The sequence below is a fragment of the Cucumis melo genome, chromosome 12 (assembly GCF_025177605.1).
Source record: "Cucumis melo cultivar AY chromosome 12, USDA_Cmelo_AY_1.0, whole genome shotgun sequence".
Classification (NCBI taxonomy): domain Eukaryota; kingdom Viridiplantae; phylum Streptophyta; class Magnoliopsida; order Cucurbitales; family Cucurbitaceae; genus Cucumis; species Cucumis melo.
The window spans coordinates 2,697,077-2,710,059 of record NC_066868.1 but is presented as its reverse complement, the minus strand read 5'-3'; the positions used below and the strand labels follow the sequence as shown (position 1 = coordinate 2,710,059).

Here is a 12,983-nt window from a genome sequence, read left to right as displayed (position 1 = left end):
TCCTAAGCTAACTATGAACTTCTGCTCAAACGGTATTAAATCCTTAAATCTACATGGGTGAGGGCAGCTCAATGTCGCTAGCCCAACAAGCCTCCCATTTCATGGGTGAGACCGGATGAATGGCCAGGGACATAGGGTGCAAGATGAAATTCGCTCCTACCCGCTTTAGGGTTAGTAGATATGTAATGCCCCAAAAATTAAGATAATTTTGGAGTTAATTATCTTAATTTTGTTTAATTAGATTTAATTTATTGGGCATTATTTATGAATTCATTTAATGAGAATTATTTGATTTATGTGGGAATTGAAATTAATTAAATATTTGTTGGATGAATATTTAATTAATTAGAGGTTTTGGCATGTGGTGTTTGTTGAGTTTTTGATTAAATGGTAGGTTAAGAAAATTAAGTAAAGTTGTGGATTTTTAGTGTTGTTGAAGTTGAATTTAATTACATAATTATGGATGTTATTTAATTAAATTGTAGAGTATAAAGTTTGTTGAAGATTTGATAATTATATGTATATGTGGAAATATATATATAATTATTATGTTAAAAGAAAAGATAATTATATTTGTTGAAATATAATTATTTAAAGTAAAGATAATTGTATTTTGGAGAAAGTATAGTTATTAAGGGAGAAAAAGTAAAATAATTATATTTTTAGAAAATATAATTATTTGTAAAAGGTTGATTATTTTGGAGAAAGATAAATAATAATTATTGTAGGAGATAATTAATTATTCTGCAGAAAGATAAATCTTAATTCTTGAGTGAAGTTGTTATGGTTGGGTTAAGATAATTCATGTTGGAAGTTATAAGTGATTTATTTGAAAAGATTTGATTGATTAAATTGATTGAGGATTTAAGTTAATTTGAGATTTTGGAGGGAAAAGTTAGTTCCGGTGGAATTGGATTTAATTGAGTATATATATATATATATATATATATATATATATATATATATATATATATATATTTAATTAATAATTTGGAAAAGTGAAGTTAATTATATGATGGAATATAATTATATTTGTTTGGAAAAGAAGATAATCCATGAGGAGAGAGATGGTTGATTTGATTGGATGAAAAAGATATATATTTATTTAAAAGAGAGAATAATGGTTTAAATAAATATATGTGTTTATTGTAGATTTTGGTGAGAGAAAAATAATATAATAAAGAAGTATTATTATTATTATTAATGGTTATAAATGTCTAAGATTTTGTTTATTTAAGACATTTATTTAGGAAAGATAATGGAAATAAAGATATATGTATATATTTGGTATTATATATATATATATATATATATATATATATATATATATATATATATATATATATATATATATATATCCTAAAAGGAAAAGGAAAAGGAAATAAAAATAATAAATATTATTGTTATTATTTGGGTCTATAAATACCATTGGAATGCTTAAGTTAGAAAGTAAGGAAAAAGAAAAAGGTTCTTCATCTTCCATCTGCTGCCGCCATCGCTTCACCAGTTTTAGTTATGATTGGTCCCTTTGGCAAAGCTTGGAGAATTGATAAATTTTCTCATCAAGGTTTAGATAATTTTTCAACCTCCATTTGGTCAAGTTTGGTAAGCTAAGGTAATTAAATTAATAATTTATTAATTTAATTTTGGATCTAATTGGAGTTTCTTTAAAGGTTCAGTTGGTTAAATTTTCAGATTTAATCTTGGATTTTTCCCAATTAAGGTTGAATTGGTTTCAACCTTAAATTTTGGATAAGTTAAATTGGAAAATTTTAGATACTAGCCATTGGTAAATTTTATTAATTAAGTTATTGATTTTCCCTTACTATTAGGATCTGCTTTTATTGGAAAATTACTGTCAGCAAATAAATATTTTTAGACAATCTCAAGGTAAGAGATTCTACTATTGGACCTTCGAACTGAATTTAAGAGACTGCATGTATTTACGATTATGCATTGATGGTAGTTAAGATGCATAATTCGATGCTATAGATGATGATTGTTATTGTGTTGATGATGGTGACTGATTATATGAATGGCGATGATGACTGGTATGTTTATGATGTTTATGATACATGATATATTAATCACATGAATAAGGATGTTATGATTAATATTCATGTCATGTTATGATGTTTATGATGATGTTACATGCTTGGATTGTGGTGTGTCTGTTAACTTTGTCTGTTAAGTTTTTTACCCCACCTGTATTGTGGTCCTATCTATGGGGTCACTCGCACGACTAGGGGTGTTCCTACGGGATCACTCGCGATTTAGGAGTGTACCTACGGATCACATGCACGGTTAGACGACAGTTATATTGTGTATACGGGATCACTCGCACGACTAGAGGTGTTCCGACGGGATCACTCGCACGATTAGGAGTGTACCTACGTATTACATATATGTTCATGGAGTGTATATGGGATCACTCGCACGACTAGGGGTGTTCCGACGGAACCACTCGCACGATTAAAGGTGTACCTACGTATTACATATATGTTTATGGAGTGTGTACTTGCAATCACTCGTACGACTAGGGGTGTTCCTTCGGGATCACTCGCACGATTTAGGGGTGTTCGTAGGGTCTCACTTACTCAGGTGTGCTCCATTGGACACACAACGTTATGATTATGTTTCTAACGAAAAGTTAAAAGATCACCTAGCAGGACTAGTAGTGGGTCCTTTACTGAGTATATTTATATACTCACTCTTTCCTATGTTTAATATTTCAGGCTAAGGTAAAGAACTTAAGAAGCTGGCGAGCGACAGCGAGGGATTCGTGGCATGCCATATGGAGACACAATTCAGCTTTCGTACTCATTTATATGTCTTTCAGTATTTTTTAAATTTTAACCATTTTACTTAAAGATTTTATTCTATTTATTTGTTTTTAGTTCTTTAAAATTGTTAGAACCTGCGGGTCACGTTTTCAAATTATTTTTGTTAATTTTGAAAATCTTATGTTTTTTTGTAAACGTTTTGATATTAATTTTATAAAGATTTTAGTTATCCTCTTTTCAAAAAAATGTCTTTTGATGTTTATCTTTTTAGTAATGACCTTAACTTAGTTTAAAAGTTCGGGTCTTTACAAGATAGGTTGTTCCCTTAAGAACTGATCTAATTCTTGAACAAGGGGTCCCGCCCTCTCATTGACCCGAGAGGGATTCGATTTATAGGTTGGACCTTAAACCAAATGTTCAATAGTGGATCAGTGGGACTTAAGGAACAAGATGTAGTATTGGGAAAAAACGATATTTTGATCCAGCCGAGGTTACAAACAACCTGTGAAGGATTAACTTACTGATCATGTTTATATCAAATGGACACAAATATATCTATAGTGAGTGGAGTGCAACTACAGGACTCTAGTGGAATGACACGTTAATTAACAAATGTTGATTAGCTCGGTCTAAAACGGTTTAGTCAATTAATCTCGGATTGTTAGAGCGCACGATCTATAGATCCATTAGATTCCTCTGCTAGCTCATACGGAATTAACTTAGAACAATATGTTGAAATAATTCGAATTGTTCGAATTAGGTAGAAAGAGAAAAACTGACGAATATATGTGATATAGCCGTCGATTATAGGGCTTTATGTTTAAATGTGATTTAAATATTAAAAATATGAACATGGATTCATATATGGAAGCTCGAAATTTATGGAAATGGTCAAAGTTGTGAAAAGTCAAAATGATGACTTTTTACTTTGAAAAGTCAAACTTTGACCGACTTTATATTCAAATGTGATTTGAAGAAAAATGAATATGGATTAATGCTTGGGAGGTCGAAATTAGTCAAAACGGACAAAATGATAAAAAGTCAAAATGTTGACTTTTGACTTAGGAAGTCAGAGTTTGACTTTGACTAGAATGGTCAAATGACCATTTTGCTCTTTGAACAAAGTTAGTAGAAAAATCCAACATTTTGTTAGATAATCCCACTAACTCTTAATGGGCTATGTGGAAGCTTATGGTGTTGACACCAAGCCCACTAAGAGAAAGTGAAATTGTGAATCAATCCACTAATGGTTAGTGGATTATGAGGTGTTGGGCCTTCGTGATTCAATTACATACAAATTTTGCATGTAATTAATCTATTTAAGGGGCAATTTTCATTTTGAAGAAGATTTTTTCAATTTTTGTAATTTGGAATTACAAAAATAAGTCTTTTTCTCTCCTAAATCTCACACAAAAAATCTACCACCAAATTCAATATCTTTCTCAAAATTTTCTACTTTGAATGGGTCCCACAACCCGATTTCAAGTCTAGAGAATAGCGGGTCAACTCTAGTGGTGGTCTGGTTTGAGTTCATGAGAAGATTTGGAGCATCAGAAAGCTACAAAGTTAAGTGTTTCTTTTAACCCTAATTTAGTGTAATTAGAGTTGTGCTTAATGCATGTTAATCACTAAATTAAGTTTAGTTGTAATTAGGGTAAAAATCCGATCTTTTTTCCGATGCGTTTGTATGCTATCCATCAAGTACAACGTTTAGAGAGCTACAGAAGCGGGGTTGAATTTGCTATTGCTCCACAATCTTTGGATCCCAACAATGTTTTTAGAATAAATCATGATGATCAAGAAAAGAACTTGAAACGATTGAGAGAGATGAACCAGGTTCTAGAACCAGAGAATGAGGGGCTGAGGGAAGAAGTCAAGTGATGGGTACAATAAGATACAACTTCTCATAGACAATTAAAAGAAGCCAAACGACATTTTGAAAGACAATTAGAGTTGAAAAAGGACATGAATTCTTTACACATTGAGGCTATTTAGATAAGGAAGAAAAATTAAAGACTATTAAGAGATATTGCTACTTTGCATAACGAAGCTGAAGCTCAAAAGGTGAGCACAAGGAATTGAAGCATGAGTTGGAAAGCGTAAGCAAGGTTTTTGTAGATTTTCAAAGTGCATTGGTTGAGCAAGGGACATCAACTCAAAGAATCACTGCAGGAATTGAGATTTTACAGAATTCGACTAAAGAATATAAAATACGGATTACGGAAGAGCAGTGCAAAAATGCACTTCTACAGGAGGCTGTTGCAAGTTCTGAACACCAGTTGTTGATTTGTCGCAATGCGCGAGAGGTGGTAACAGAAGATCATGCTCGATTAAAGAATGAGCATAAAGAAGTGTTAGCAGATTTTGCAATTTGGAGAGATGAATATAACATTATGAGGCATAAATATGAGGATGTTAAAGGACAGATTGAGCAAGGACCTAAAAAGCTGAGGCATATGGCAAGAAAGGCTGATCAGTTCTCAACGCGAACTATAGCCCTTCAACAAGACATCGTACCCATACAACGAGGCAGTCGAGAGTTGTCTCGTTTCCTAGGGATTATAGGACATTATCTTGGGTGTTTTGGGTGCTACCATTAGAGTCATGAACATATATCTCATTGTACCTTTCTAAAATTTCTTGTGTGATAGTAGTAGACTTTTGAGGTTTATTGTCATCCTATCTAATGGTATTTTGAAATGAACGGCTCTTTTATCACTTTCTTTTCTTTTCTTTCCTTTTTTTTATTATTTTATTATTTTATTTATTTCCTCCTTCTGTATATTTTTCTTCGATTAATTAAATCACTATTTCTTTGTTTTATAAACAAAGGTCAAAAGGTTATAGGTTACAGAATAGCTCGGGTTTCACTTATCATCATTACTGGACGAGAAGAAAGGCAAGGATAATGGATGATTAGGTCCAGGCAGTACGTTAGGACGTAGAGGAATTGAAAGTGCAGATGACAAAAATCCTAGAGTTACTCACTGCCAAGAGAGGGAATGGTGTTACAGGAACATCTTCACATGTGGAGATCGATTTGAATCAAACAGATGACACACCTGCATTCCCTCTTGGATTTACTCCACAAATGATGTCTAGCCCACACTTGGCGGGTACACAGTATCCCTCATCATTTCCTATATCAGAGTCAAATCAGACTTTACAACAAGCAGCTCAAACAAGTATCCAGTATCCACCCTTGTCTTAGAGGATGGTAGAAAGGTTTCAGAGGATCAAGGGAGCAAAAGAAGGCTAGAGTTTTTAGAGGAAAGGTTGGGAGCTATTAAGGATGCAGATGTGTATATGGATGTTGATGCATTGCGTTTATGTCTGATCGCAGATGTAATCCCTCCGAAATTCAAGACTCCAGATTTTGAGAAATATAATGGTACTATGTGTCCCAAAAGTCACTTAGTTATGTACTATCAAAAAATGTCAGGTTATGCTCACGATGACAAGCTTCTCATTCATTGTTTTGAGGATAGTTTAGTTAGCCCAGCCTCTCGTCGATGTATGCATTTAGATGGCTCACAAGTGCATGGATGGAAGGATCTCGTAGATGCCTTCTTAAAACAGTACAAATATAATATTGATATGGCATCGAATCATCTAGACCTTTAACGAATGGAGAAGAAGAGTGTCGAGTCGTTTAAGGAGTATGCGCAATGATGGAGGGAGGTGGCTGCACAAATACAACCTCCTTTGACAGATAGAGAATCGACAACTACATTCATAAATACTCTACAATCTTCATACTACGATAGAATGATTGGCAGTACCTCAACCAACTTCTCCGACATTATTATGATTGGAGAAAGAATTGAGTTTGGAGTAAAGAATGGAAGAATTACGGATTATACTTCAGAATCAAGAAGAGTGATGACACCAAAAAAGAAGGAAGAAGAGGTGCACAAGATGAACTCAACCCAAAGAACAACTACACGTATGTCATCACCTGTAGTTGGGCAAACAAATTACTCTTCTAATCCTCACGATGGTGAACAGAGCAAGCCAAATTCAAGTTTTGTAAAAAATAATTTGAAGCAGACTCGCTTCGACCATATACCTATGTCGTATACTGAATTATTGCCACAGTTACTAAAGAATCATCAGGTCACTTTAGTACCTCAAGCACCTTTAAAGCCACCATGCCCCAAGTGGTACGACCCCAACGCAAAATGTGAGTATCATGTTGGAGCTGTGGGGTATTCTACTGAATATTGCTATTCGTTGAAAGCTATAGTACAAAGTTTGGTAAAAGTTGTCTGGTTGAAATTTTAGAAGACTGGAGAGGAACCAAATGTCAATCAAAACCATCTCCCAAACCACGAAAATCTTGTAATAAACGCCATTGATACATCAGTCGAACGCTACAAAAGTGACGTATATGACATAATTACACCAATGAGGATCCTTTTTTAGATTATTGATGAAGCTAGATATCTACCATCAAGAGTTAATAGTGACAGTATAAAAGGAAAAAAAGGTATTAACGAGGAGGCGTGTTTACTTTATCCTAAGACATGTGAGCATTCCATAGAAACTTGTGCTAAGTTAGAAATGAAGTGCAGAAGTTGATGGGCGCAAAAATTTTAATAGTGAGTCAGACGAACATACAAGTGGCTGAGATTGATGTGATTTTCGATACTTCTAGGAAGGCATCATCTATACGAGAACCATTAATCATCCTATATAAGGGGAAGTCGAGTAGCACCACATGTATTCAGATGCCTCAGACAATGACTGTAGAAGTACCTAGTCCTTTTCCTTATAAGGATAATCGAGCTGTACCATGGAAATATGAATGCCAATTCATAACAGATAATGTTGCCTTTTTAATAGCAAGAGGGATGACTCGTAGTGAAAGATGCTATGCACCAGAAAACTTAAAAAGTATATCAAAAGACGATGAAGTGCGACAACGTAAAGGCAAAGCCATTTAGGTAGAAAGTGAAAATGAACTGAATGATTTGAGCAAGTTCTTTATCGAGAAAACTATTATAATGGAAAAACCGATTGATCCTGAACCTATCTCTGAAGTGGAAGCATGCACGTGAGTTTTTAAAGCTGATCAAACAGAGTAAGTACAAAATAATGGAACAACTTTATCGTACCTCAGCTCGTATATCAATTTTGTCATTATTCATGAACTTTGAACCTCATCGCAAGGTCTTGCTTGATATTTTGAACCTCATCTCAGTGAATGCACTTACTGATATTGTTGAAAATATAACTGCAACAAATTGTATTTTATTTACAGATAAAGAGATCCCTCCTGAAGGCATGGGACACACTAATACTTTACATATATATATGTAAGATGCAAGGACCACCATGTGCCAAGGGTCCTAGTTGACAATGGTTCATCTTTGAATATTATGTCAAGATCCACTTTGATGAAACTGTTTATTGATCCATCTTATTTATATAAAAAAAACTCGTAGTTGATTTAACTAACAAGTATGATAGTTGTTAGGGCTTTTGATGGTGCTCATAGAGAAGTAATTGGGATATAGAAATTCCCCTAAAAATTGGACCTTCCATCTTTAATGTGTCATTCCAGGTAATAGATGTGAACTCTTCTTATAGTTGTCTGCTCGACCGACCTTGGATCCATTCAGCAGGGACAGTCGCGTCTTCACTACACCAGAGGGTAAAGTTCAGTGTGGAAGGTGGTCAAGTCATTGTCTATGGAGAGGAAGACATGTTTGTGACAAAGACGTCAACACCCCCTTATGTTGAGGCGACATAAAAAGCTTTGGAGTGTTCATATAGGTCATTTGAAGTTGGTAATGCTACTATTTTTCATACTAAGGGCTTGGATCTAGTTTGTTATCTGTCCAAAACATCTATAATGATTGCAAAGACAATGATAAGAAGTGGCTTTCAATTGCACGAAGGACTAGGAAAAGATAACTAAGAAAATCCAGAGGTGCTTTTTCTTCCAAGGGCTAAGGAAATGTTCGAATTGGGGTATAGGCAACCAGCTGCTAAGTGAGAGAAAGTACGAGTCAATAAGAGGGAAGAGCAAAATGCACGCCTCGAAGGACATGAAGTTAAGCAGGGAAAAATGAAAATACCCCATTTGTCTCAATCTTTCAAGTCTGGTGAATTGCTTTTCAATGACAACGAAACAATAAAGCACGGCAAGGATTTTGAGGCATTAGTTGTTGTCATCTCCAAAGGCCCCCTTCGTTTCTCCCATTGGTTTACCCTTGCCTGCCAGGGGTCGAGCTGAGGAATTGGGAGACTAAAGAAATGTCGGGAGTCACCAAAGAATGATCAAAGTAATGTTCTTACTATGCATCCTGAGGTTATGCCTAAGGCCATAGGGCTATCTTTGTAATAAGGGCACTTTTCATTACTTCTATTTTAAATATCAATTTAGTAACTCTATGTTTTCCTTTTGACAAGAAATGAAAAGTCAATCAAATTTCTTTCTTTCCCAATCACTATGTCTTTTCCTTCTATAAACACATATATCTCTTTTTTTTTCCTTTCGCCTACTTTATCTTTTACCAATACAATTAAAGGTCATAATAGGGGCACTGGAAGAGAAAGAGATGGTGATGATACATTTGTTAATTTTGATGTTTCGATCTAAATATTGAAAATGAATGTGAAGTTTCACATGAATTACTAAGGTTGATAGAGCAAGAAGAAAATATGACTAAACCTTATCAAAAGTCTTTAGAAATTATCAATTTGGGGACCTTCAAAGATGTGAAAGAAGTACAAATTGGCAATTTAGCCTAAGAACAAGATCGTTCAATTCTTGTTGCTTTGCTTCCTGAATACAAGGATATATTCGCATGGTTCTACTGGGATATGCCTGGTTTAGATATCGAGATTGCAACGCATTGGCTACCACTCAAGCCTGAATCTAAATCCATAAGACAAAAGCTTCGCAAAATGAAGCTGAAATGTTGATCAAGATAAAAGAAGAGGTTAAAAAGCAACTTGATGCTGATTTTTTGGTCGTGGCCAAATACTTGGAATGGATCGCTAATATCATCCTAGTTCCCAAGAAGGATAGAAAGGTCAGAATGTGCGTGGACTATAGAGATTTAAATCGAGTAAGTCTAAAAGACAATTTTTCCATTCCTTACATCGAGGTACTAATAGATAATACCGCTGGATATTCTACTTTTTCATTTATGAATGGATTTTTAAGGTATAATCAAATCAAGATGGCTCCAGAAGATCGAGAAAAGACAACGTTTATCACTTTATGAGACACTTTTTGTTATAAAGTCATGCCTATTGTTCTAAAAATGCAGGAGCAACTTACCAAAGAGTTATAGTTACGTTATTCCTCGACTTGATGCATAAGGAAATAGAAGTTTATATTGATGATATGATAGCAAAATCCAAACCTGGAGAAGAGCATGTAGATACTCTTCGCAAGCTTTTTGAGAGGCTACGAACATTTCAATTGAAGCTTAATCCAGCAAAGTGCATATTCGGGGTATCATCTGAAAAATTAGTAGGGTTTATTGTTAGTGAGGAGGGAATTAAAGTAGATCCAGATAAAGCCAAGGCGATAGTGAAGTTAAAACCACAAAAAACTCAAAAGGAGGTTAGGAGCTTTTTAGGCTGACTAAATTACATTGCACGATTTATTTCACACCTCATTCAAACTTGTGAGCCAATACTAAGGCTCCTTTTTAAAAGTGAGATGTGTTGTTGGAACGAGAATTGTCAAAAAGCCTTCGATAAAATCAAAGATTATCTGTAAAATCCCATAATTTTTGTTCCACTAACTCCCGGGCGACCATTGATCTTATACTTAACGATGAGGGAAGAATCAATGGGTTGTGTGTTGCGACAACATGATTCTTTAGGAAGAAAAGAGCGAGTTGTTTATTATTTCAGCAAGAAGTTCACGAGTTATGAGTCAAAGTACTCATTGTTGGAAAAAACATGTTGTGCTTTAACATGGACAACTCAAAGACTAAGACAATACATGTTGTATTACGCCACTTGGCTCATTTCAAAAATGGATCCTATAAAGTACATTTTTGAAAAGTCATCCTTGTTTGGACGAATAGCTAAATGGCAGGTGTTGCTATTAGAGTATGATATCATCTATGTTACAAGAAAGGCCATGAAAGGAAGTGCAATCGTCGATTGTTTAGCTAATTTTCCAGTTGAAGACTATGAACCAATGAAATTTGAATTTCCAGATGAAGACGTCATGATAGTATCAGATACACTGCAAGATACAGAAATATGGACAATGTTCTTTGATGGAGCCACAAATGAGGTAGGACATGGTGTGGGGGCTATTCTAACATCTTCTGATGGAAAATCGTATCCTCTAACTACTAAGTTGTACTTTGATTGCACACATAACATGGCGGAATATGAAGCATGCAGTATGGGAGTTCAAATGGCCTATGACATGAAGATTAAGAAGTTGCAAGTTTATAGAGATTCTCTCTTAGCAATACATCAGCTCAATGGGGAATGGGAGACAATAGACTCTAAATTGATTCCCTACGACAAGTATATTCGAGAATTGGCTCAAAATTTCGAGTCAATCACATTCAAGCATGTCCCATGTGAAAATAATCAAATAGCAAATGCATTAGCTACTCTATCTACCATGTTTAATGTGGTTTAAAATTAGGAGGTTTAGCCTATAAAAATTGAAAATCGTGAAGCACTGGCGTATTGCATGAGCGTTGAGTAGAAGCCTGATGGAAAACCATGGTATCATGATATTAATCATCGAGAATATCCCTTAGGAGCATATGAAAATAGTAAACGTGACATTAGAAAGTTGGCTATGAGTTTCTTTCTTAGCAGAGAAGTGTTGTACAAGAGAAATTATGATATGACTCTTCTGAGATGTGTAGATGCTTCAGAAGCTAAGATAATTTTAGAAGAAGTTCATGAGTGAGTTTGTAGAACACATGCAAATGGACAAATAATGGCAAGAAATATTTTGCATGCCGGTTATTATTGGATGACTATGGAACCATATTGCATCAAGAACGCAAGGAAATGTCATAAAAGTCAAATATATATTGATAAAATTCATGCTTCAGCTTCTCCACTACTTGTATTAACATCCCCGCGGCATTTCTCTATGTGGGGAATGGATGTAATTAGGCCAATTGAACCAAAGGCATCAAATGGTCATCGATTCATTTTGGTAGCCATAGATTATTTTACTAAATGGAGAAGCTACATCGTATAAGAGTGTCATTAAGCAAGTTGTTGTCAAATTCATATGAAAAGATATTATATGTCGGTATGGCTTGCCTGAACGTATAATCACTGATAATGCAAAGAATTTAAACAATAAGTTATTGGAGGATTTATGTAATCAGTTCAAAATTAAGCACTCCAATTCTACACCATACTGCCCTAAGATGAATGGAGCAGTAGAGGTGGCAAATAAAAATATTAAAAGAATTATTGAGAAGATGACAGTCATGTATAAAGATTGGCATGAGATGTTACCCTTTGCATTGCATGGTTATCGAACGTCAGTTCGCACATCAAATGGGGCAACTCCATTCTCGTTGGTGTATGGTGTTGAAGTTGTTTTGCCTATCGAGGTCGAGGTGCCATCCCTTAGAATAATCAAAGAAAGAGAGCTAGAAGAAGTTGAGTGGACACAGGCGAGATACAAGGAGTTAAATCTCATCAAAGAGAGAAGGTTGACTGCATTGTGTAGAGGACAACTGTATCAGAAGAAAATGACTCGTGCATACGATAGGAAGATTCGACGACGTTGTTTTTGAGAAAGGGATTTTGTCTTAAAAAGGATGTTACCACTTTAAAAGGATCATAGAGGAAAGTGGACTACTAATTATGAGGGACCATACATAGTACAAAAGACATTCTCTAGTGGAACTTCGATCTTAACAAGCATGGATAGGAATGATTTGCCTAACCCATTAAGTGCAAATTTTGTGAAGTATTATGCATAGAAGGAGTAGCATTTTTCTCAGATTTTGTTTATCGGGCTTTTACCTCTTTTCACTGTTCTAAAGGGTTGAATCTATGCGTATATCAGAATTGTGGTAAACCCTTTTTCAAAGCAGAAACTAATATTACTCAAGACTCTTATGAGCTATTTTGTACTTTAACCTTTTGAGAGTCCAAAAGAAAGTAATGATTTAATTAATATGCTCGTGCATACATGCATAACTTATGTTTATATATGCCTTTTAATGGCTTGAA

The 12,983-nt window shown here is 34.7% G+C and overlaps 1 protein-coding gene across 1 annotated transcript; it reads left to right on the top strand.

Annotated features, from left to right (window-relative positions):
- Positions 1-10,581: 10,581 nt before the first annotated feature.
- Positions 10,582-11,412, top strand: LOC127144392 (uncharacterized). The gene has a single exon (XM_051080299.1). It carries the CDS (start codon positions 10,582-10,584, stop codon positions 11,410-11,412), a length of 831 nt encoding a protein of 276 aa, XP_050936256.1.
- Positions 11,413-12,983: the final 1,571 nt, after the last annotated feature.